General features: G+C 47.6%; 1 protein-coding gene across 1 annotated transcript in view; it reads right to left on the reverse strand.

Annotated features, from left to right (window-relative positions):
* sgpl1 (sphingosine-1-phosphate lyase 1) overlaps positions 1–27,106 on the reverse strand; it is a 79,559-nt gene that overhangs the window by 26,301 nt on the left and 26,152 nt on the right. The window contains exons 4-7 of the mRNA XM_038782700.1: positions 25,973–26,120; positions 23,969–24,048; positions 19,415–19,543; positions 5,182–5,270 (exon numbers count right to left, since the gene is read on the reverse strand). Coding sequence (XP_038638628.1) covers positions 5,182–5,270; positions 19,415–19,543; positions 23,969–24,048; positions 25,973–26,120 — 446 coding nt within the window. The remainder of the gene's footprint in view (positions 1–5,181; positions 5,271–19,414; positions 19,544–23,968; positions 24,049–25,972; positions 26,121–27,106) is intronic.

Genomic DNA, 27,106 nt, shown 5'->3' on the forward strand with positions numbered 1-27,106 from the left:
AGTCCACACAATATATTTACTGGTCAATGCAGTCATTTCATCTCTGCAAGTCCAACAGGCCGGGAGGTACACAACTCGTCAGCGACTGTGCCAACCAACTAATGCACCTCCCCTACAAGTACGTCAGTCAAGCACAGGTCTCAATGACCTCCATCACACAGAATCTAACCACCCGGCATTTTTACAAAACCCTCTATACATCAGCTGCAATAGGGTAAGCAAAGGGCACAAAAACAATATTTTACTGTCCAAGCAGACAGATTTGAAATTGAAATTTAAGATTCTGATGGGAGAGTCTGACAGGGTAGCTGCTAAGACAATGTTTTCTCTCAAGGGCCGAAGGAAGGGCGGCACGGTAGCACCATAGTTAGCACTGTTTCTTCACTGTGCCAGGGTCCCAGGTTCGATTCCCCTCTGGATCACTGTCTGTGCGGAGTCTGCACGTTCTCCCCGTGTCTGCGTGGGTTTCCCCCGGGTGCTCCGGTTTCCTCGCAGAAGTCCCGAAAGACGTTGAATTGGACATTCTGAATACTCCCTCTGTGTACCAGAATGTGGCGACTAGGGGCTTTTCACAGTAACTTCATTGCAGTGTTAATTTAAGCCTACTTGTGACACTAATAAAAATGATTATTATTAGAAAAAGGAGGCACAGTTGTAAAAATAAGGAGTCTCTCATTCAAGATGGATATGAGGAGGAACGTCTTCTCTCAGGAGAGACATTAGTGCTTGGAAATCCCCCCCCCCCCCCCCCCAGCAACGCTGGGTCATTGAATATATTCAAGGCCACCCTAGACAGATTTTGGAGCTACAATGGGGTTAAATGTGATGGGGAACAGACAGGAAAGTGGAGTTAAGGCCATGATCGGATCACTCATGATCTTTCTGAATGGTGGAACAAGCTGGAGGGGCTGAATGGCCTTCTCCTGCTCCTATCTCTTATAACCTTATTTCATAGTTATGAGTACCTTCCCTGCCCATGGTCAATTGAGTAACATTTTTCTTAAATGGAGGATGGCAATGGGAGTGGGAAAACCTCAGTCAACTGGGGCCACCTAGTGGTGGCAGGCTGTAACTGCATTATGACGGTTGACATATAAATAATGTGGAAATGATGCCATCCCGGTTTTTTTATAATCTTTATTGTCACAAGTAGGCTTACATCAACACTGCAATGAAGTTACTGTGAAAAGCCCCTTTACAAAGTTTACAATGGGAAATGTGGTCAAGAATCATATCGACAGGGCAGCACGGTGGCACAGTGGGTTAGCACTGCTGCCTCATGGCGCCGAGGACCCGGGTTCGAATCCCGGCCCTGGATCACTGTCCGTGTGGAGTTTGCACATTCTCCCCGTGTCTGCGTGGGTTTCACCCCCACAACCCAAAGATGTGCAGGGTAGGTAGATTGGCCACTCTAAATTGCCCCTTAATTGGAAAAAATAATTGGGTACTCTAAATTTATTTTAAAAAGAATCATATCGACAAGAATTAAGGACTGCAAACATGCGGCATACACAAGAATTGCTAATAAAGCATGGATACATTACAAACCCAGGGATGTATCGCACCACCAGATGTAACCTTCACTGACTGATAACGCTCACCATTCCAGAACACAAAGTTAAGGCGCTTTTCTATTTTTGGAAAGGGACCAGCACCCCTCATCAATTTCTCTACCTGACTGTATTCCAACAGATATGAGGCAGGATTGATAAATCTGGAGTTGCTGCAAAGACCTTGATAAAGGTCCAGGTTTGGAGCTTGAACCCAGAACCGTGCCACGATGCAATTTTCTCAGCCAGTTTCACTGAAAAGGTTGGCGCAAATAAATAGAAAAACTCTGCTTATGTAAAAGATTTGCATTTATATGGCACCAGTCACAACCGTCATTATGAAAGAAACTCGTCTGTTGGGCACAGCACAGCATGATCCCAAAACCAGCGATGAGATTATGACAGAAAGGTGCCTTTTCTTTTCTTAGAAATGTTTTCTGTGGAATCAATGGTGTCCCCAGAAAGCCAGGGAGCACTGTAATTCTCGTCTGCAAATATTGCTGTGGGATCTTTCACATCCACACGAAAGGATGGATGGGACTGCGGTTTAATTGAAAGATACTTCCTGATAAGGAGGCACTCAAGTTTCGGCACAGATTTTGTACCCCAGTGTCTGGAGCTGGGCTCGTACCCACAATCTTCTGACTTGGAGTCGTGACCTCTTCTGGACCTCCATTTAGCCACCATCTTCTACAGCCTCAAGAAGCCAAAGCGCTCCACAGGCAATGAACGGGTCATTCGTCGCAACTGTAAACGCTGTTCTTGGCACGGCGGCGCAGTGGTTAGCACTGCTGCCTCGCGGCTCTGAGGACCTGGGTTCGATCCCTGTCCCGGGTCACTGTCCGTGTGGAGTTTGCAGATTCTCCCCGTGTCTGCGCGGGTCACACCCCCACAACCCAAAGATGTGGACTAAATTGACCTTTAATTAGAAAAAAGTGAAATTGGGTTTAAATTTTTTTTTAAAACCTTTCTTTCTGATTTGCGCACAGCAGGATCCCACAAACAGCCCTTGCAATAAACGCTAAGACACCGCTGTTCTTTGACATGGGATCTCCCGCATCCACCTCAAGAGTGGGACGGGATGTCCCCTTGGTCACAGCTGGATGGTAGCGAGGCAAAAAGCCCAGCGTTCCCTCGCCAGCGCGCTGGAGTTCGGGCCCAAAGTCCATTCAAGTCGCCGCCATGTTCGATTGGCCACCAGGTTTCCCTGTAGAACAGCAACTCACAGTAAGCATTCAGATGAGGAGCACGTTAATGATTCCTGAGACCTGATCAAAGGGCTGTGTCAATGCAGGTTTGTTTAAAACTCTTCTTTTCCACGTTTCCAAACTTCTCACAGACGATGGAAAGAAGTTTCCTTTCAAGCTCTGATGTAAATATAGGCTTAAAAATATCCCACTTACCCTCCCTTTGGTTACCAACATTGGAACAGTGTGTATCAGGAAAGGTGCTGCATGAAGTCACAGTACTGCAGTCCTGTCCAGCGAGAACTTATCAGGGAGAAGGAACCGTAATCCTTCCCAGCGAAAGGATGTGACTTTTTAAACACAAACACACTTCAAACCTTTCTGTTAATTTTACACAGTTACAGGGCTGCTGGTCGATGAAAGAATTTGTCAACAATAGAGAGACCAGCAGCCTAACGGAAAGGTTTGATAAAAACACTTTCACATTAAGACAGCGTTTCTTTAAACATTCACAACCCCGGCTCCTCAGACCTGGTCAGCAGACAATATGACACCGGGGGGGGGGGGGGGGGGGGGGGGGGGGGCAATTTCCCTCGGTCAGCTGTAGACTGGGCTGCTGACACCCCAAGAACAGCCAGCACGATGACCCACAGAAACTGAGGTCTTCAAATGTCCCTCCAACTATGGGCAGGAGTTGTGTTCAAACCCAGCCCTGGGTGATTACGAACACAAATTGGATTGCCCCTGCCTTCATTCAAGGTTAGCAAGTGCGATGCAGATGAAGCACTCTTAAATCTATGGAATTTTTTATTTTTAAACAAAGTTGGTCCGAGGAGAAATTATTAGTCAAAAAATAACAGGAAGCAGGGCTGTGCGCGTTGCACACATTTTTGCAGTCCTCCATTCTATAACTGACACATCCAACGTAGTGTGACAACACATTCCGGAGTATGATACAGACATCAGCTTTCAGCAACACATTACACACATCAGAGAGCAACCAAAATTATACTCCCTCTACTCAATAAACCAGCTCCATATGGTTAGCACAACCACCTTTTCCAGGCCATCCAGATCCAATAATAAGCCTCACATAGAAACCTTTTTGTATTGTCACTCAATCTACAGTAAACACTGAAGTGATAATTTATTTAGGTACCACAGGTGTCGACTAAATTGGAATCATTTACAGAGACTCAAAAGGCAATGGATGCTCACTGAAAGGTGATTTTCTGAAGCTGAACTTTGCCAAAGCTCTCCAGGGACTATCCACTATGTTTTAAATAAAACACGCAACTAATCCACTCGGCACCTCTAAGATTTCATAGAATTTAGAATGCAGAAGGAGGGCATTCGGCCCATTGAGTCTGCACCGGCCCTTGGAAAGAGCACCCTACTTGAGCACACACCTCTACCCTATCCCTGTAACCCAGTAACCCTACCTACCCTTTTTTGGACACTGGGGGCAATTGATTATCGCTGACGCACCTACCCTGCACATCTTTGTGGGAGGAAATCGGAGCACCCGGAGGAAACCCACGCAGCCATGGGGTACCTGATAGAATCATGTAAAGCAGAAAGAGGCCATTCAGCTGACCATGCTGGCACCCACTCTTTGAAAGAGCCACCCAATTAGCCCATCCTCTCCACGTCTTTCCCGAGAACCCCGTAAATGTTTCCGTTTGAAGTATGTATTCAATTTCCTTTTGAAAGTTATCTCTGCATCTGTTTCCACTGGCCCTTCAGTCAGTGAATTGCAGATCGTAACTTTCCTTTCGATGGGCAATAAGACACTATTTATTTATGTCTTATCCCCAAGATTTTTGTCTTTTATTTCACCACATTTGATTCCAATTTACTCCTCCTTTTGCATGATGTCATGCTCAGTGGCCTGCTGATACTTCGGTCTCTGAAGACTGGTATATGGCATTTTTTTGCTTGTGGAAAATAAGACGTAACTTTGATGTCTGTTTTCCAATTTGCAACAACAACAACTCGCATTTATACAGCACCTGCAGTAAAACACGCAAAGGGCCATTGCCAAACACAATTTGACCACGAAGGGAGATAGCAGGGCAGGAAGTGGCCAAACTTTTCTTCAAAGAGCTGAGTTCTAAGGAACATAATAACAGAGGGGGGGGGGGGGGGGGGGGAGAAGCGGAGGATCAAGGAGGGAATTTCAGAGTTTTGGGTCCAGGCAGCTGAAGACAAAACCACGCAGCAAATAAAATCACAATGAATTCAGTGGCACCGCAAGTTAAAAGAGGATTGAAAATTAGTCATTGAGCGTCCAATGAATCAAAAGTACTCAAGCCAAAGAGGTTATGGTTCTCAATTTAAAACTGACGTAATATCAGGCAGTATTGAATATTCAAAAATCCATTAATATCAAAAGGGAAATAACTCCACATCCTCATCATGCAAGATATAATGAAGCTACTTACATTTCAGGATATTTCACTCCTCGTTCAGCCCCAAGGTCTCGGTAAGCTTTGCAAGCCATGAGAATGCTTTCAGTCCCACCAGATGTCACCTGCAAAAGCAAGGCTAGTTCAGGATTTCTGACCTTCACATTCTCCTATCCTGGGGCATCTCTCGTCGCCAAGAGAACCCTGTCTCTCTGCTACACAAGGCAGCGACTATGATGCAGACTGAGCGGCGTTTATACTTGATGAATAACAAGACCTTGGAATTGCACAGCGTGAAAGGAGATCTTTCGGCCCAGCGTACTTGTTCTGGCTCTTTGGAAGAGCCATTCAATTAATCGCACTCTGCTGATTTTAAGAATGCGTTCACACCTGGTGATTCTAAAGTGGCACCCATGGCTCAGTGGGTAGCACATCACTTCGGTCAGGGACGCTGCGGATTCTAGTCTCACTGTAGAGTCGTAGGCCCATAATCTAGGCTGACACTCTAGTGCAGTGAGGAGTGAGTGCAGCACTATGTGATAATCTTTGGGATGAAACATTAAGCTGAGGTTCCAGATCCCCCGCCTGTATATTGTTTTGATAAGAGAGATATGGGGCGGAATTCTCCGCTCCCCACGTGGCATGGGAGAATTGTGGGAGGGCCTCCCGACATTTTTTACGCCCCCCTGGTGCCCCCAGCGATTCTCCCCCCCCCCCCCCCCCCCCCCGGCTCGGAAAAATCACCACTCGCCATTTTTCACGGCGAACGGCGATTCTCCGAGCTAGATGGGCCGAGCGGCCGGCCCTTCACGCCCGTTTCACCACGGCAGCAACCACATCTGGTCGCTGCATTCGTGAAACGGGCTTCAGATGCCCGTTTAGGGCATCTAGGGGCCGGAATGGGACGGGAGCACCACGACTGTGCTCGGGAGGGGACAGGCCCGCGATCGGTGCCCACCGATCGTCGGGCCAGCGTCCAAAACGGACGCACTCTTTCCCCTCTGCCGCCCGGCAAGATCAAGCCGCCACGTCTTACCGGGCAACTGAGGAGAAAGACAACGGCCACCGCGCATGCGCGGGTTCGTGCCGTCTGCGCAATGAAGTCATCCGCGCATGCGCAGGTTGGAACCAGCAACCCGTGCATGCGCGGATGACTTCACATTCTCGGCGTGACGAGGTCGCTGCCGAAAAAGACGGAGGCCCGCTCCTAGTCCCCCGGGTGGGGGTGAATTAGGTGCGGGGAGCAGGCTCTGAGGTCGTCGTGAACCTCGGCCGAGTTCACAACGGCCTTCACGAATTCGGCACCCTGCGGAGAGTTCCGCATATGGAAGTTTGCTGTTGTGAAATTTTAAACAATTTATCACCCTTCCCTTTTTTTATGGAGTGACAGAATCCCTACAGTGCAGAAGGAGGCCATTCGGCCCATCGAGTCTACACTGACCCTCCGAAAGAGCACCCCACCTAGGCCCACTCCCCCACCCTATCCCCATAACCCAGTAACCCCACCAAACTGCAGTGTAACTTGTGTATTTATGTTGCCCTATGTTTTTTTCTTCATGTATGGAATGATCTGTCTGGACTGTACGCAGAACACTGTAGCTCGGTACATGTGCAATAAAGAAATTCAATCCTCTTGGACACTAAGGGGCAATTTAGCATCTAATCTGCACATCTTTGGACTGTGGGAGGAAACCGGAGCACCCGGAGGAAACACATGCAGACACGGGGAGAACGTGCAGACTCCGCACAGGCAGTCACCCTCCTCCACCACAGTTCAATATGAAGAGCAACAACAGACACTCCAGTACCAGACGAGTCAGGGAGGGGAGCTGGACATTTTTCAGAGATCGTAGAGGATGGAAAGCAATTTTCTTTTTCACAAATGACACCATTGGTGCGTGCGCGATTTGCCTGCAATACAAAGTAGACAGTGAAACCACGGGCAGCACGGTAGCATTGTGGATTGCACAATCGCTTCACAGCTCCAGGGTCCCAGGTTCAATTCCGGCTTGGGCCACTGTCTGTGCGGAGTCTGCACATCCTCGCCGTGTGTGCGTGGGTTTCCTCCGGGTGCTCCGGTTTCCTCCCACAGTCCAAAGATGTGCAGGTTAGGTGGATTGGACATGATAAATTGCCCTTAGTGTCCAAAAATTGCCCTTAGTGTTGGGTGGGGTTACTGGGTTATGGGGATAGGGTGGAGGTGTTAACGTTGGGTAGGGTGCTCTTTCCAAGAGCCGATGCAGACTCGATGGGCCGAATGGCCTCCTTCTGCACTGTAAATTCTATGAAATCAAATGATGAACAAAAACTTTTTTAAAAAGGTACAAGAACTCTGGCTTAGCTTCGGTCTGTCCTAATGGTCAGCAACTGACCCCAGAATCGTCTTCCTGCTTAAACAAGGTGCTGATTGACAATGTTCAGAAACCCAACTTTGGGTCAGGGCTATGGGAAAAAAGAGCAACGTGGAGTGGGAATAATTGGATAGCTCTGTCAAAGGAACAGAAGAGATGCAATGGGCCGAATGGTAGCCTTCTAACACTAGGTTTTAATGTGTAAAATTCCCACAACTGATCTGCTGTACACTTCCAACACTTTGTTTATGGGTTGGGCATTGCTGGCAAGGGAATTTGATATTTCAGACAGCCTACATGTGCAGTTCCTTTATTTCCACATTATTTGTTCACTTGTTATTGAATAGCATGATACAGCGCAGAAGCAGGCCATATTATAGATAATAACCCTTCAGCCTTTATCAGTCACCTGCCTCCCTGTATAGCCAAGTGGAGGAACTGAAAGCAGCAGTGAACAGCTCAAAGCTTCCACTTCAAAACAAGACGGGTGTTAAATTGCCATCAAGGCATCCGCAGGGCAGCATTAATCTGACATTGTAACACATGCGCAGCGGCCAAAGCGACATTCACAGCCCAGCACTTAGTCACCATGGCGACTCAAGCATAAGCCCCTCCCCTTCGAGCTACTACGATGGGCGTTACACCAACGGCAAACTAAAGAGCAAGGCCCTGTATGCAATCATTATGCGCCCAGTGTAGGGAAACGGCTAGATGCGTTCGAACTCGGAGTGCAGCCCAAAGCAGGTGGATGATAGACTGGTTTGTTCAGTCACCCTGGTAGAAGGAGAAATGTCACAAGCAGACTCGCAATCACCCTTTCAACTACAACGCGACTGACAGCCAACACAGCAAATTCGAGAACATGACTGAGTAAACTCTGAAGAAGAGTCACACGGACCCAAAACGTCAACTCTGTTTCTCTCTCCACAGACACTGTCAGACATGCCGGGTTTGTCCAGCATTTGCTGTGTTTAATTTCAGATATCCACCATCCGCAGTATTTTGCATTTATGAGCTGACTGTGTAAACGATTCAATTAATTTCCAGACATTAAACACTCACACCCCCTACCCACACACAGACTCTAAGTCAACCTGTGAATCTTGCCAACGTAGGAGAATGTTTAGATTTTCCCCAAGGTTTTCTGGAACATGTCGTTATATCTGTCTGCAATGCACGCTTGTAACTCACTGCTACATGCAGGCCGGGTTAAATTAGCCACCCCCTGAAGATGGTTTGGTGCAGCCCCAGCACTTACAAAGCTCCTCGATTGGGAAAACGGCACTAACCATTTGTGACCGCATCGGGGGTCAATTACAAAGGTACAGCTTGGAATGTGTTAAGTGCAGTAACTATTTACAACAGGTTGTTAAGTACTTAAAACAATTACTTACATTTATATGGTGACTTGAAAAACATCCCGCCAAGCTTGACAAGAATGTTAACAAATAACATCTGACCCTGAGCCATGTCAGATGATAGAAGGGCAGGAGGGAAAAGTTCAGTCAAAGGGTAGGTTTTGAGGAAACTTTAAAGGAAAGAGACGTAGCGAGGCAGAGGGGAGGGAAGCACACAGTCCAAGGACTTATGCAGCTGAAGGCACGGCCACCAATGGTCGAGCGATTAAACTCAAGGCTGCTCAGGAAGCCAGAATTGAGAGAAGTGCAGAGATCGCGGAGGGTTGTAAGGCTGGAGGGGAATGATGTCGAGATAGGAACAGGTGAGGCCATGGAGGAATTTGAAAACAAGGATGAGAATTTTAAAACCAAGGCATTGCTGGACCCTGAACCTATGCAGGTCAACAAGAAAGGGATGATCGGTAAATATGACTCAAGAGTGGGTTAGGATATGGGCAGCAGAATTTTGAGAGAGTTCAATTTTGCTTGTACTTATCTATTTTAAACGTTACGGTGGTTCAGAGAGTTATATTATAAATGGCTATAAATTGAGGGGGGGGGGGATTGTGTAACACGACCTGGGTGTCCTTGTACACCAGTCGCTGGAAGTAAGCATGAAGATGCAGCAGGCGGTAAAGAAAGCAAATGGTATGTTGGCCTTCATAGTGAGAGGATTCAAGTACAAGAGCAGGGATGTCTTGCTGCAATTATACAGGCCCTTGGTGAGGCCACGCCTGGAGTATTGTGTGCAGTTTTGGTCTCCTTATCTGAAGAAGGATGTTCTTGCTATAGAGGGTATGCAGCGAAGGTTTACAGAGTGATTCCTGGGGTGGCGGGACTGATGTACAAGGAGAGATTGAGTCAGTTACGATTATATAAGTTTAGAAGAATGAGTGGGGGGGGGGGATCTCAAACCTAATACATTCTAACATGACTAGACAGTGTAGATGCAGGAAGGATGTTCCTGATGGCTGGGATGTCCAGAATCAGGGGTCACAGTCTGAGGGCACGCGGTAAACCATTTAGAACTGAGATGAGAAGTTTCTTCACCAAGAGAGTGGTGAGCCTGTGGAATTCTCTACCACAGAAAGCGTATGTTTTCAAGGAGGAATTAAGTATAGGTCTTGGGGCTAAATGGATTAAATGATAGGGGGAGGGGAGGAAGCAGGAGCAGGTTGCAGGTTACTGAGTTAGATGATTGGCCTTGCTCATAATGAATGGCGGAGCGGGCTCGAAGGGCCGAATGAACCCCTCCTGCTCCTATTTTCTATGTTTCTGAGCAGTTCCAAGCAGGTGTTCGCACTAAAGTGTGATTAATTTAGTGACGAATTTCTGAATGTAACTGTGAACCAATTAGGAGAGGGAGCTGTTCGGTGAGATTTCCTGTTTTGTTTTAAATATATTTGTTATTTGGTTTCACGCTGTGTCTCGGAAAGTCAAATCAAATCACGCTCGCACTAGATCGGGTGGGAGGCTGTTACTTCCCAAACCAGACAGAGATTTTTTAAATGCTTTTGAAATGAAGATTTTTAAATCTTCTAAAAGCAGCGTCGGAAAATAAATTCTCAGTTGGGGAAAGATATGGCAAGACTGCTAATTTGAATTAATTAGAATAATTAATTGAAATAATTTGAAGCAATATGGGAATCAATTTTAATGGAATAATGGTGCACAGCAGTAAAATTTCACAGCACAGCTGGTATCCATTCGGCCCATCGTGTCTATGTTATCCTTTACTCTTGAAGAGCTACCATGGTTTCTGCACATTGATCTATGATCTAATGAACCATCTCCATGAAGAAATCTATCCGAAATCGTTCCTTCATTTCTGAACCATTCTCAATGTCTGACAGAGACTAGTGAAGGGCCAGTGTGCTCAATATTTGCTACTCCCTTCCCAAAGTGACCGAGCCCACCGATAATGGGAAATTGAACTGGGTGCGTGTTGACAGAATCGCACGGCACAGGAGATGGTCCTTCGGCCCATCATCCCTCTACTACCTCTTTGAAAAAATACCCACCCAGTCAATCCCCTTTGGTCCTTCTCCCCAATCCTGCAAAACATTCCCCTTCCCAGCGGGTACCCTTTCATGTCACACTTCCCGGAGCTGCACGTCTTTTCCATTACGGGCTCTCAGTCCGAATTTGGAAAAACCTTGTGTAATCCCACAAGACACAAAGTCTAGACTGTGGCATAAACAAAGCTGGATGCCATGAAACCCATTAGAAATGATTCTTGAAAGCTGGAGGAACACAGAGAGTGAATGTTGCCTGGCAGCACTATATTAGAGGATTAGATTATTTGCTTGGTGTGTTTATGCATCAGTCATGAGGTGTCATTTCAAGCCAAATATCATTACAGGTCTGACATTCTGCCAGGAACCGCTGTTGAAAATGTCTGTCTTCTGTGAAAGGTCAATGAACCGATAACGAAGGAGAATGGAATAGTACAAATCGGAGCTTTGTTTTTTAAAAACCACACAAGGGGTTGATTGCTAAAACAACCGGCGTCATAGTGAACAGCTCCTCACTCCAACCAAACACCTCATCCCCCGTTGCACCTTCACAATCTTGTGCTTTTAACCAAAATCCTCTCAGGGGATCGCCGGCAATGCCAGCATTTGTTGCCCATCCCTAACTGCCCTTCAACTGAGTGGTTGGCTCGGCCATTTCAGAGGGCAGTTCAGGGTCAACCACACTGCTGTGGGTCTGGAGATCCATGTAGGCCAGACCACGATAAGAACGGCAGATTTCCTCTTCCAAAGGGCATTGCGAACCAGATGGGTCTTTAGGACAATCACTGATAGGTCCAGGGTCACCATTACTGAGATTAACTTTCAACGCCAGATTTTATTTTTGAACCAATTGCTTGGCTTTAAATTCCGCCAGCGGCGAGGTCTAAAGCTGGGTCCTCCAAATTGTAGCCTGGGTTTCTGGATTACTGATACAATGGCGTGAACAAAACGCCACTGTCTCAGAGGTCGGAGGTGACAGTAAAATTACTTTAACAGATCGGAACGATAAAACATAGTCAATGCCAAAAAGCCTCTGACTGAAAGCTCAGGTGGGGGCAGATGAGGGAGCTTCCTCAGCTCCATGAGGTTCATCCAGAATAGGAGCCTCCAAACAGCCTCATTGCAGCATCAAACTCAGCGGTTCACTAAATTAATCCCAAGAAAGAGGGGGCTGTTCTCTGATGAAAGGCTGGGTAAATCGGGTTTATATTATCTGGATTTTAGAAGAATAAGAGGTGACCTCATTGAAGCCTAAAAAGATTCGGAATGGGCTCAATAGGGTGGACACAGAATTGTTCCTGTTGGTTGAGGAGCATGAAACGCAGCGATGCATTCTCAGGATAAAGGGCCAGTCTTTTAGGACTGAGACGAGGAGAAATTTCTTCACTCAAAGAGTTGTGACCCTCTGAAAGGGCACCCCACCCAGACCCACTCCCCCACCCTATCCCCGTAACCCCACCTAGCCTGCAAATTTTTGGGCACTAAGGGCATTTCAGCTTAGCCAATCCACCTAACCTGCACCTCTTCGGACTGTGGGAGGAAACCGGAGCACCCGGAGGAAACCCACGCAGACACGGGGAGAACGTGCAGATTCCACACAGACAGTCCCCAAGGCCGGAATCGAACCCGGGTCCCTGGCGCATCTGAGGCAGCAGTGAAGTTGAAGCCCAAGATCAGACATGATTATACTGAATGGCGGGACAGGCTCGACAGGCCATCTGGTCTAATTCTGTTCCTATATGCTGTGTTCTTATGTTACGATCCAGACGTATTTGCCTCTAGTATCCTAACCACTTTAGGTGAGAAATTGATACCAGGCATCATCCATAAAATCAACTTCAAACACTTTCACCACATAGAATTTACAGCACAGAAAGCTGTTATTCAGCTAAACTGATCCATACCAGTGTTAATGCTCCATACAAGCCTTCTCCGACCTTACTTCAATTCACTTTATCAGCTTATCCTTCTATTCCATTCTCCCTCACATTTTTATCCCGCTTCTCTTTAAATTCATCTACATCTAACTTTTATCTTTACACTATTCACCTCAGACTCGCCCTGTTCCACCTCTCACCACTGTCTAAAGAACTTTCTTCTGAATTCCCAAGTGGAGTTATTACTATCTTATATTTGTAGCTCCTAGTCTTGGTCTCCTTCACAAATAGAAACAACTTTCCTATGGTACCCTACCAAACCAAACCCTTTGAAGACCTCGATCAGGTCAAATCTTCAGCCTTCTCTTTTCGAAAGCTTTTCCCTGATCATCATTGCCTCTCTCAGTTCCAGTATCAACCTTTGTACCCTTGTCCTGTGATCTTTTATGAATTTTAAATCGTGCTCCTACAAGAGCGAGCAACGTCTGCACCTCTCAAAGCTCCTTGAAAAGGTCGAGGGGCCTGTTCAGTCGGCAGAATCAGTGGAAATCTCTGGTACATTCCCTGGTGACCAGAACTGTGCGGCCTGACGATAAGCAAATATCTATTCCCAGCAACGACGGCCTCAAACTTGTATTCTGCTGATTTAATAACGTTGTTATTATTGGTTGTTGTTCTGCAATGTTTGAACTTGCCTCACATTACATCCCAGATAATGCCTTTCAGTATAACTAGGTGAGCAGTTGCAATTGACTGCATCAGCTGAGTTCAAGATCACTGGGCTGAAATCCGCATTATAAAATCAATTGTTTCCAACACAAACAAGTTTTACAATGCTTTTCGTAGCCAGAGACAAAACTATTGATTCCACGGCCGAATGTACCAGGGCAGCTTGAACAGCCTTAAATCAGCAGCTGTTTACAGTAAACCTTCCAACCTGTGGCGTTGGAATCTCAAGTTAGCATCAGGGGTGGTTCAAAGACTTCAATAATGACAGCATTCTCCATCTGTACTCTGACATAACATCCAATATTATGGTGAAAGAGAAAATGTGTAGGGTTAATGGGAAAGAGCTGGACAGTTCTTTCAAAGAGCTAGCACAGATTCAATGGGCCGAGCGTCCTCCTTTCGGTGTTCCACAATTCTATTCCACATCCCTGGCCAAGTAAACACCTCATAGAATCGTAGAATTTACAGTGCAGAAGGAGGCCGTTCGGCCCATCGAGTCTGCACCGACCCTTACAAAGAGCACCCTACTCAAGCCCACATATCTACCCTATCCCCATAACCCCCACTTAAACATTTTGGACACTAACGGCAATTTAGCATGGCCAATCCACCTAACCTGCACATCTTTGGACTGTGGGAAGAAACCGGAGCACCCGGAGGAAACCCACGCGGACACGGGGAGAACGTGCAGACTCCGCACAGACGGTGACCCAGCCGGGAATCGAACCTGGCACCCTGGAGCTGTGAAGCAACTGTGCTAACCACTATGCTACCGTGCTGTCCTGTATTTTGGCTGTACCCATGGGAATGCCCTGAAGTAGTTCATTTCCTCTTGTCCATTTGCTCTTATTTTAATGCTGTTTGGATTGTACCAGCTGCCTCTCTGCATCTGGAGGGTGGCACTGAGACGCCAGGATTCTGCGAAAGAACCTTGGAACGATAACTGCCCAAAGGCAACCTCTCTTGTCTGCCCGCCTGCTATCTCCTCTAGCCCTCCAAGATGTCCCCCAACCCTCCAATTCTGGCCTCGTGATTCCCAGCTTTCTTCACTCCAACACTGTCGGCCATACCTTGCAGCTGAAAGGTCCCAAACTCGGGAATTCCCTCACACAACCCCTCTTTCAGACATTCCTTAAAACCTGACCTCTTTCACTAACCTGTAGGCATCCGACCCAGGATCCTCTCAAGCAGCCTATTTTTTTAATGCTCCCATGAAGCAGCTTTCCTGCACTCTACAAATGCAAGTTGTCTTGTTTTTAGATTTCCAAGTCAGGATGCCACTTGGAGGGGAGCTTTCTGGTGATGTCCCCATGCATCTGCTGCTCTTGTCCTTCTAGATGGTAAAACCATAAGACATTGGAGCAGAATTAGGCCACTCGGCCCATCGAGTCTGCTCCGCCATTCAATCATGGCTGATATTTTTCTCATCCACAGTCTCCTGCCTTCTCCCCATAACCCCTGATCGCCTTATTAATCAAGAACCTATCTATCTCTGTCTTACAGACACTCAGTGATTTGGCCTCCACAGCCTTCTGTGGCAACGAGTTCCACAGATTCACCACCCTCTGGCTGAAGAAATTCCTCCTCGTCTCTGTTGGTAGAGGCCATGGGTTCGCACGGTGCTGTCGAAGGAGCCTGGGAGAGTTGCTGCAATGCATCATGCGTATGGCACATACTCTTGCCACTTTGTGCAGGTGGTGAAGGGGGTAAATGGTTAAAGTGGTGGATGGGGTGCTGATCAAGTTGGGTTTGCTTTGTCCTGGATGGTGTCAAGCTTCTTGAGTATTGTTGTTGGAGATGCACTCATCCAGCCAAATGAAGAGTATTCCATCACACTCCAGACTTGTGCCTGGCAGATGGTGGACAGGCTTTGGGGAGTCAGGAGGTGAGTTATTCACCATAGATACCAGCTTCTGACCTGGACTTGAAGCCAGAGTATTTGAATGCTTGTTCCAGCTAAGCTAATTGCCTGGTACTTGTTGGTACAAATATTACTTGCCCAACTCTAAATGATGCCCTGGTTTTGCTGCATAAAAATATGAACTGCTTCAGTATTGATGAGACACAAATGGTACTGAACGCTATGCAATCACCAGCAAACATCCCCACTTCTGATCTAACAGTGGCAAGGAGTCACTGATGAAGCAGCTGACGATGGTTGAGCCTTGGGCACTACCTTGAGGAACTCCCGCAGCGGTATGTCCTGGAATTTAAACGACTGACCTCCAACAACCACAACTATCTTTCTTTGTGCTAGGAATGAGCCCAGCCAGAGGAGAGTTTTCCTCCATTCGCACCGATTTCAATTTTGCTGTGGCTCTTTGATACACTACCTAGTCAAATGCTGCCTTGATGTTAAGAAACTTTAACCTCGGGCGGCATGTGGCACCGTGGTTAGCACTGGGACTGCGGCGCTGAGGACCCGGGTTCGAATCCCGGCCCTGGGTCACCGTCCGCGTGCAGTTTACACATTCTCCCCATGTCTGCCAACCCAAAGATGTGCTGGTTAGGTGGATTGGCCACGCTAAATTGCCCCTTAATTGGAAAAGAAAAATAATTGGCTACTCTAAATTTATATTAAGAAAAAGAAACTTTAACCTCACCTTTGGAGTTTACGCCTGAACCAAATCTGAAACAAGATCTAGATCTGAACAGCACTTGTGGAACCCGTAATGAGCATCAAATGTGCAGGATGTTGCTTAGTGTCATTGATGTCAATGACCCCTCCCATCACTCTGTTGATAATTGAGAGTAAACTGATTGGGCAGCAATTGGCCAGGTTGGATTTGTCCTGCTTTTTGTGGGCAGGACATATCTGGGCAAGTTTCGACAATATTAGATAGATGCCAGTTTTGTAGCTGTACTGGAACAGTGTGACTAAGGGAATGCCTAATTCTGGAGTATAAGCTCTCAGTGCTATAGCCAGATATTGTTGGCTTGACAAACAGAATATGAAGAGATACGCAGCCTTTGGACTATCCTATCACTTATGAAGTACCTGGTTCCTGAAAGATAAAAGTTATCAAACGAATAATGCTGATAAAATATAAAATTGCTACATGGCACATTACCTTTGACCAGTGATAATGTCACGATTAACTCAGAAGATATCTGAGCCTGCATGCATCTTGGGGAGGGGGGGGGAGCAAATTGGTAAATCGTGACAAAAAAAGACAAATTAAGTTTGCTATCCCACCTTGGGGTGGCACAGTGGTTAGCACTGCTGCCTCACGACGCCGAGGACCTGGGTTCAATCCTGGCCCCGTTAACCGCCCGTATGGAGTTTGCACCTTCTCCCCGTGTCTCCGTGGGTCTCAACCCCAAAAACCAAAGATGTGCAGGGTAGGTGGATTGGCCACGCTAAATTGCCCCTTAATTGGAAAAAAAGAATTGGGTATCTAAATTTATTGTTTTTAAGAAGTGTTATTCCACCTCAAAATGGCCGACAGTAATCCTAAACCTACTTACCCCAGTGTCCAAATGAGTTGAAATTAACATTAAATATGCTTTTCATAGGGCAGCACGGTGGCCTAGTGGTTAGCACAACCGCCTCACGGCGCTGAGGTCCCAGGTTCGATCCCGGCTCTGGGTCACTGTCCGCGTGGAGTTTGCACATTCTCCCCGTGTCTGCGTGGGTTTCGCCCCCACAACCCAAAAAAATGTGCAGAGTAGGTGGATTGGCCACGCTAAATTGCCCCTTAATTGGAAAAAATAATTGGGTACTCTAAATTTATTAAAAAAAAAAAATATGCTTTTCATGAACTCTGATCTCCAACGTCTGAAACTTAGCAGACTTTCAGTTCAAAATGATTTAAGTGACCAGATTCGCCTCAATAAGGAGTCCCTTATCACAGTTTCATGCACAGCTAAGCAGTGAGGGCCAGCCACTGTTTGCACTCATTTAATTCTTGACTCCCAGTAACTTCCAATTCGCTGTAGGGTTTTATTATCGTTCCTTGACTAACTTGAGGCACCGTCTCTCACTGACACACCGTGAGATTCAAGCCCTCTGTGGACATTGGTACAACCTGCCTTTCCATTTTTGTACAATAGTGTTAGAGGCCAGAATGGAGGGAACAGACCCAAGAAGTCACAATGACAGTTGGGGTGCAGTTCCAATGCCCATAGGGTATGGATTCCCTCAATCTTGGAGATGGAGGAGCGACCTAATCAAATTTCAGGCAGCATGGTGGTTAGCATAAATGCTTCACAGCTCCAGGGTCGCAGGTTCGATTCCTGGCTGGGTCACTGTCTGTGTGGAGTCTGCACGTCCTCCCCGTGTGTGCGTGGGTTTCCTCCGGGTGCTCCGGTTTCCTCCCACAGTCCAAAGATGTGCGGGTTCGGTGGATTGGCCATGCTAAATTGCCCGTAGTGTCCTAAAAAGTAAGGTGGTGGTGTGGGGGGGGGGGGGGGGGGGGGGGGGTTACGGGTATAGGGTGGGTTTGAGTAGGGTGATCATTGCTCGGCACAACATCGAGGGCCGAAGGGCCTGTTCGGTGCTGTACTGTTCTATCTATTCTATCTTCTATCTATCTAAATGTGCGAGTAATGATCAGATCGGGTTGATAGAAGTAACTCATTCCTCTGTCGGGGAATTAAGAATGAGGTGGAAAAATACTTTTCACTGTACCTCGGTACACGTGACAATACACAAATCCAATCCAATCCAATCCAATCCTATCATCTTAAAGTCAGAGCCAAAGCATTCAGGAAAGAGAAGGGTACAGCTCCTGGGACATGTTGACCCACAGTGCTGGGACACAACTGGAATTTTTCAGGCTGAGATCGACACTGCTGTTGGGTGGGATTATCAAAGGATTATGGAGTGGTGGCAAGTAAACGGGGATGATTTTAGGACTGAGTTGAGGAGGAACATCTTCACCCAAAGGGTCGTGAATTTGTGGAATTCCCAGCCCAGTGAAGCAGGTGAGGCTATTTTGTTGAATATTTTAAGACAGATGTTTGAACAGTAAAGGAATAAAAGGTTACGGTGAGCGGGCGGGTAAGTGGAGCTGAGTCCACAAAAAGATCAGCCATGATCTCATTGAATGGCGGAGCAGGCCCGAAGGGCCAGATGGCCGACTCCTGCTCCTAGTGTTCTGATGTTCTTATCGATTCTGATTCAACTGAATGGCAGATCAGGCTTGAATGGGCCAAATGCTGTCACTAAACTCCAGAGATTTCCTCCTGAGCGCAGGTAACATTTGAAGAAAAGAAGGCTGTTGCTAACTCCAAGAATAAACGCGGGTGCTGTGTTCACTCAACCATTTATAACTTACATTTGAAAATACAAATTTATGTGGTGGAATATTGGCGGAGTCTTTATGTGTGGGAAGTCTCGCCCCGTCAGTTTATTATAGAATTATAGAACAGTACAGCACAGAACAGGCCCTTCGGCCCTCGATGTTGTGCCGAGCAATGATCACCCTACTCAAACCCACGTATCCACCCTATACCCGTAACCCAACAACTCACCCCCTTAACCTTACTATTAGGACACTACGGGCAATTTAGCATGGCCAATCCACCTAACCCGCACATCTTTGGACTGTGGGAGGAAACCGGAGCACCCGGAGGAAACCCACGCACACACGGGGAGGACGTGCAGACTCCACACAGACAGTGACCCAGCCGGGAATCGAACCTGGGACCCTGGAGCTGTGAAGCATTTATGCTAACCACCATGCTACCGTGCTGCCCAATTTGTCCAGTTCCCCTGCCTGTAATTCTGTTGTAACCTGCGCTCCCTTACACTGAACCACACTCCCATCCGCTTTGTTCTCTTGCTCTGTTGGTATTGATTGCGCTGGGAAAACTGGCTTTCTGAGGGGCTGAGTGGCCTCCTACATTCCCACATCGGGAAGACGACCATCGTCAGTGCGTGTATGGGATCTACCTACCGTCCCGCAGGAGTCTGGCCCCCCTTGGAAGAGAGTACAAGCCATCCGAACAACCTCTGCTTCCATCTTCCTCACCCCAGGGAAGATGTCTGGGTGGAGTGGGTTACTCCAGGCAAAGTCTCCATAAACCTGAAAACAAAAAACAAACTGGGTTAGCCGGTCACATAATTTATTGCTGAACTGCCAAACTAATTAGAGCACAGGAATAGGCCATTCAGCCCAACGCGTCCATGATGTCCCACGCGAGCCTCCTCATAGCGAGCTTCATCTTATCCCATCAACACATTCTTCCATTCCTTTCTCACCCCCCCCCCCCCAATCAGATTATCTACTTTCCCTTTGAATCTGTACAATATTGGAGAGGACACCGGGGAGAACTCGCTGCTTGTTCTCAACCTGTGCTGTGGGAGCTTTTACGTCCATCTGGAAGGAGAAAGCAGGCTGCCTGTCAATGTCTCACCTGAACGATGACAGCACTGTCAGTGAATCGCTCTCTCTGTACTGCCCTGGAGTGTCGGGCTGGATTACATCCTCGAGAGTCTCCGATGTGACTCGAACCCCCTAGCTTTCTGACACACAGTTGAGGGATCACCTGATCATTTATGTCACTGCTGTTTGTGGGAACTTGCTGTGCAGAAATTGCTTTCCGTGTTGCCCTACATCGGCCCGCCAAAAGTGTTTCATCGGCTGTAAAGCACATTGAGACCCCACTCCCAACTCCTTAAGCTCTGCTATTTCATCAGCACAATACGTGTATGGCAGCACTTCTTCCCAACTTCATTCGCACTCTTGTAACTAGTTCCACAGCTCCTCTCCCTATCTCTACACTGCCCAGAGTTTAAAATCAACAGCAAGGATCATTGAAGCCAGGAATCCACCAACATTCTGCAGCCTTCGGCTTGCTCCGTGTAATATTAGTGAGTGTCTTCTTCGCTAATTCATAGGCAATTAAGAGTCAATCTGGAGTCACCTTTGAGCCCAGAAGAAGTCAGGACAGCAAGTTGCCTTCCCTGAAGGACATAAGTGAACCATTAGGTTCTTAACGATAATCCAACTGTTTGCTGGTCACTTTTAACTTCCAAATTTACTTTCCTCAAACAACTGAATTCAAATTCTACAGTGGGCTTTAAACTCAAGGCCTGCAGATTACAAGCCCACTGATACAAATACTACACCATTTATAATGAGTAAGGAGTCCAACTCTTAATTAGAAGTCGCTGAACTTGAATTGAAACTTTGCAATCAAAAAATTCTCCTGAGTTAATTTGTTAAAAATTGTTTTTTTTGTTTCCCTCTGGCACATTTAATGATAGCTCGTCCTTCAAAAGAGAGACTGTACTTGTGTTTTTCTCTGACACGCCTTCTAATTAGGGCTGGCTATTATTTCCCTCTTTCAGTGGTGAAACGGGCTCTGCCTTTAATTTGTATCCAGTGGGTAGCTAAAGGCAAAGGTACCCCCCCCTCATCAGGAGCAGGCCGTAAACATGGTACCGAGTGAGTCACAAGACAAACTCTGCACACACTAGAGTGAAAGAAATGGGCCCTTCACCTTCTTAGAATCACAGAATTTACAGCGCAGAAGGAGGCCATTCAGCCCATCGAGTCTGCACCGGCCCCTGGAAAGAGCACCCTACTTACGCCCACACCTTCACCCTATCCTTGTAACCCCACGTTACCTTTTTTGCACACTAAGGGCAATTTAGCACGGCCAATCCACCTAACCTGCACATCTTTGGACTGTGGGAGGAAACCGGAGCACCCGGAGGAAACCCACACAGACGCGGGGAGATCGTGCAGACTCTGCACAGACAGTGACCCAAGGGTGGAATGGAACCTCGGACCCTGGAGCTGTGAGCAACAGCGCTAACCACTGCGCTTACCTTGCCACCCCGAAACCGTCAAAAAAAAGAAAGATAGTAATAAGACAGTGAGAATCGGTGCTCCGTCATTGCCAAAGCCCCAGTGAAGTGTTAAACTGCTCTATCTTGGCGGAGGCTTGTTTCACACTCAGGACAGAGTTTTAAACTGAGGTAACACAAGGTGTGCCAGAGACAGTTTCAGGTCCTGGATCTCACTGCTCCTTGTGGGAGCCTGTTCTGCGCAAATCAGCAGTTACAGCACGAACAGTGACTATCTGCAAAAGTAATTAAACAGCTGTGAAATGCTTTGGAATGTCCCGAGGATGTGGCGTAGAAACGCAAGGTTACTCTCAACTCTACCCAGGCTGCGTGCTGCTGAAACTAAAAATAAAGAAGTTACTGTGTAAAACGATCCCAAGTTCCTCCTTATCATGTGCTATGTGCTAATGGCCCAGAACAGGCACCGGGGTTAAGAGGCAAATTGGACATAAGATCATAAGAAGCAGTGACAGGCCCTTCGGCCCATCCATCCTGCTCTGCCATTCGATAAAATCATGGCTGATCTGATTGTGGCCATAACTGCACTTCCTGCCAGCCCCAATAAACCTTGACAATCCAAAATCTGTCCAACTCAGCTTGGAATAGATTCCATGACCCAGTCTCCACAGGTCGCTGGTGGAGGAAAATTCCCAACACTGACAACATCCTGAGGGAAGAAATTCCTCATCTCCGTGTTAAATGGGAGATCCCTCGCTCTGGATTCCCTCCTGAAGGAAACACCCGCTCAGTTTCTATCAAGTGAAGACTGCTCAGAATCTTTGGGGTGGAATTCTTCCATTTTAAGACTAAGTTCAGTAACGGGCAACTCCGGCAGCACCTTTCCCCACTAACCAGACTAAGCGTTTGGAAGCTTATTAATTATGCACAGGGAATTCCCCTCCAGGTCTCCTGGGGAGTAGGCAGCTGATCCGTCCGCCTGCCCACCCTCAACTGATGGGCTGAAAGATGCCGGCGCCATGTTTAAACACCCGTCCAGCCTCAAGAAGAAGTCTGATCGTCGATTCAGCCACCCTTCCCCTCGAGCCTATCACCTGTGGCGCGCCCATGCCCCACTTGGGCCTCCACCCATCACATCTGGAGTCTTCATCTATCCCCTTCCAGTTAACCACCTTTGGCCACTCTGTCTTCCAAGTTCCTTCTCTTCATCCACCTCCCTGCCCCTCTGCGTGCCATCGTGAACCCTCACCCATCCCACCCTCACACGTCCCTCCCTCCTTCCACACGTCCTCCTTCCACATTGCTCCCATTGTCTTCATTAGACCACCCCCCTCCCCCTCCCCCTCTGCCCCCCCCTCACCCCTCTCCCCCCTCCCCCTCCTCCTCCCCTCCTCCCTCCCTCCTCCCTCCCCCCCCCCTCCCTCCCCTCCTCTCCCTCTCCCCCCCTCTCCCTCCCCCCCCTCCTCCCTCCCTTCCCCCCTCTCCTCCCTCCCCCCCCCTCTCCTCCCTCCCTCCCTCCCTCCCCCCCCTCCCCCCCTCCCTCCCTCCCCTCTCCCCCCTCCCCCTCTCCCCCCTCCCCCTCTCCCCCCTTCCCCTCCCCAGGCAACACTCCACCCCCAGTTGAATATTGGGCCTCAGTTCCGGGGGGCTGCAGGAGTCCCATAGCACACAAAACTGTCCAGATGGACTCTGGTGTGGCGCCAGGGGGAGGGAGGCGCCTGTATTTTCTTCCACTCCCCAACCCCAGGCGCTGTACTGATCAAAGTTGGTGACACAGGAGAGTCCATGGGTCCAGAATCACGGTATTGTCCGTGAAGACCAGCCCGGCTTGGAGATGAAGGCAGGAACTGGTCTGCTCCTGCAGTGGTGAACAGCACTTCAGGAGCAGCGCAGCACTATCACAGAAGGTTGTACCCCTACAACCCAAAGATATGCAGGGTAGGTGGATTGACCACGCTAAATCGCCCCTTAATTGGGGGGAAAAAAATAATTGGGTACTCGAATTTTATAAAAGAAAAAAAATGACAGGAAGTTGTTGCACTCACCCTGAAGTCTCTGGCGAGCTGAGGACCCCTTGTGCACGCAATCGGGTTTAACGCCAATGTAAATTCCTGCTGGCGAGACTCTAACTGAAAGGCTTGATGGGCAGCGGTTTTAATGAACACTCATGAGATGCAAATGGTGTCTGCCAGTGGGAAGAGCGACCTGCCATTAACCCACCCTTGGGAGAATTGCACCGGGATTTTACGCCAGCGGTATTCTGACTTTTTGGCAGTGGGTTGTTTGGGAGAATTCTGCCCTTTGTATCTGAATCAGGTCGCATCTCACTCTTCTGAACTCCAATGAACATCGGCCCAACCTGCTCAACCTTTCCTCATAAAGACAAACCCCTTCACCCGAGGAGTCAGCTTTCTCTGAACTGGTCTGACAGTCTAACACCTTGCCAATGCTTTGCTGCCAGATCTGAGGAGCTGACACATGGGTTGGAGATTCCTTCACTCTTGCAGGAGATGCTCCCATCCACCCGAGACAACTGATCCGACGCTGGCACTGACCGCAGAAAGGAAATCGACAAAAATTCAACTGCAGGAGTGGGCTACAGAGAAAGTTACAGGTTTTGAGACGGTAGAGACGAGAATTTTCAGAAATCAGAATTGGTCATTGTGTTGCAAAGAATTCACATCAAGCCGCTTCTTACCGTCACCATCAGTTTTGTGAGTTTCTCCTCACCACTATACACTGTTCCCGAGACTTGCCCATTCTCCCAATGTACGTCTCCTACAAAATACAAGATGCAGATTCAGCGGATTAGACACACGCCTCTCAAAACCACTGCTGCCATTGTGGAACTAGTTACTAACTACACCAATCAGCTGAGCGCAGGCAGCAAAACGCCTGAGCGATCACAGATCTTTCCACTGGCACAGAGTCTCTTGCACCGTGGAAAATGCACGGACTGGCACCAGTGCGCTGGAGAGCAGCATGTCTAGTCAAGGAACACACTCAATGCTCAACTTGAAGAATGGGGAATTTGTGCCAAGACCAAGTCTGAATACGAATAGGCTACTTTTTAGAATTCAGTTACGCAGTGCAGACTTTGCTGGCAAAGCCAGTATTTACTGTCCATTCCTAATGTGACTGTGAGATTGACATACATCTGTATGGCTTACCAGACCTTTTCATCGGGCAGCTAACATTACTGGGGGGGGGAAGGGCAGCACGGTGGCCTAGTGGTTAGCACAACCGCCTCACAGCGCTGAGGTCCCAGGTTCGATCCCGGCTCTGGGTCACTGTCCCTGTGGAGTTTGCACGTTCTCCCCGTGTCTGCGTGGGTTTCGCCCCCACAACCCAAAAATGTGCAGAGTAGGTGGATTGGCCACGCTAAATTGCCCCTTAATTGGAAAAAATAATTGGGTAATCTAAATTTAAAAAATAAACATTACTGGGGGGGTCTGGAGTCACATGTAGGACAGACCGGGTAAGGATGGTGATTTCCTCCCCTAAAGGACATCAGTGAACCAGATGGGTCTCCACCACAATCCTGTTGTGTTATGGTCGCGTAACTGAGACTCGCTTTTTAATCCCACGTTTATTTAATTAACTAAAGTGTAAATTCATCAGCACCCAAGGTGGGATTTGAACTCATGTCCCCAGGTCATTAGTCCAGGCCTGCTGATTACTTGTCCAGTAAAATACAACCATTCCTAGTTGCTGTAGCCTGGAAACAGTTAACTCAGTCATCACTAAATAAATAAAAAATCTGAGATGTGCAGGTTGGGCGGATTGGGCATGATAAATTGTCCCTTAGTGTCCAAAAGTTTAAATGGGGTTACGAGGTTAGGCGGGGGAGTGGGTCTGGGTAGGGTGCTCTTTCAGAGGGTCGATGCAGACTCAATGGCCTCCTTTTGCACTATAGGGATTCTATGATTAGAATCTGCTTGGGTTGCAACTAGGGGTTTCAGTGCACTAAACAAGTTGATACAAAGCAATGCAGAAACGGCAGCCCACACTGCATTCATAGTGCCTTTAATTTGCTAAAAACATCCCATGGGGCTTTTATTGGACAAAACTAGGCGGCAAGACACATATGAGATAGTAGGACAGCTAACCAAAAGCTTGGGAGTGTCTTAGAGGAGGAGGCAGAGGTGGAAAGGTTCAGGGAGGGGATTCCAGAGCTTAGGGTCAAGGCAGGTGTGACAACATGGTCACCAACAGTGGGAGCAATGAATGTCCGGGGCACCTCGGAGGCCAGAATTAAAGTCATCCACGTTTCAGCAAAAATCTGGAAGTGTAATTTTTATGCACGGTAGCATTGTGGATAGCACAATTGCTTCACAGCTCCAGGGTCCCAGGTTCGATTCCGGCTTGGGTCACTGTCTGTGTGGAGTCTGCACGTTCTCCCCGTGTGTGCGTGGGTTTCCTCCGGGTGCTCCGGTTTCCTCCCACAGTCACAAACATGTGCAGGTTAGGTGGATTGGCCATGATAAATTGCCCTTAGTGTCCAAAATTGCCCTTAGTGTTGGGTGGGGTTACTGGGTTATGGGGGTCGGGTGGAGGTGTTGACCCTGGGTAGGGTGCTCGTTCCAAGAGCCGGTGCAGACTCGATGGGCCGAATGGCCTCCTTCTGCACTGTAAATTCTATGATATTGGCAGGGAACGTAAGGAAAATAATGATTTTTTTAAAAATACAGTAATAATGTACCAATTGTGCTGTAGTCTTTAAGCTTTAACAGCAGCTCAGACTCTTCCAATCCATGCGCAGGCAGGGACGTGACGTACGTCATTCCATCCTTAAGGGTTAATACGCTTGTGGAGAGGTCGTCCAGAGCCGTGTTGAGTTTCTTCTGTATCTGTTGATGGGAATGTGTCAAAAAGGTTAAAATGTGCTCCAATATTCGGGCACATGCACCACAGGCCACAACGCACTTCCTCAGAGTCGCTGCTAACCTTGATCCATGTGCTCATATGACACATAACAGCAGGAATTGCCCAGCTTGTGAGAATGACGTTCTTTGGGTACAAGTGCCAACTCCGTTTTTTGATCTGTGTTTCTTAAAAAGGATACAAGTTTGGAGGCCGTTTCCTTTAGCCACTGACTTTTGCCAGAACCAGCGAAAGAGTTGGGGTCATTTGTAGATTTAACAATTTGGGAGCAAGCAGCGCGGAGGGTGTTTCTCCTTTTTATTAAAGATCACTCTGCAGTAATGAAGCATTAGCGAATTTTTAAAAAAAAAACACTAATCAGTACCAAGTATTTCCTGGCCTAATTCAGGATTCAACAAAATGCAGCTCCAAACTGTGTGCCTGATACAGACTTGGACACACTCCAAGAACAAAGCCAGAACGTTGCAGCTCAGAGTGAAGTCCACAGGCAGAGAAATGCGGATGTGAACGCCAGCCAAAACCACAATGCCCTCTGTTCCACTTCGACAAACGCTTCACAATCAGCCACCCTGCTTGTTGGGATAAAGATCCTCTTGTTTCCTTTCTTCAAAACACAATCATGACATTGTCACCATGTTGATCGGAGATGGTTAAAAGAAAAATCCTTTGTATGATCTAAGAGTAAAAAATTTTTTAATGGTTCATTTCCACCCCCTAGTTTCTACGTTTTTCCAGCACTCAGTCACAGCTGTCCAAAAAGAGGACAAACACACAATCACGACATTTCTGGCCAGTTACGTTCCGTGGAGAACTAGACTAGGAATTTTCCACCACAAGAAATGTTTCGAACCCAGAACACTGCATCTTTTGAGGAAAGAAAGTGGGAAACATTTGAAGTGACTGAAGGTATGGAGCAGAGGCTGGGATGGTGCTGATAGCTCAGGATTGCTCT

Source organism: Scyliorhinus canicula, chromosome 22 (genome assembly GCF_902713615.1).
Source record: "Scyliorhinus canicula chromosome 22, sScyCan1.1, whole genome shotgun sequence".
NCBI classification, from domain to species: Eukaryota; Metazoa; Chordata; class Chondrichthyes; order Carcharhiniformes; family Scyliorhinidae; genus Scyliorhinus; species Scyliorhinus canicula.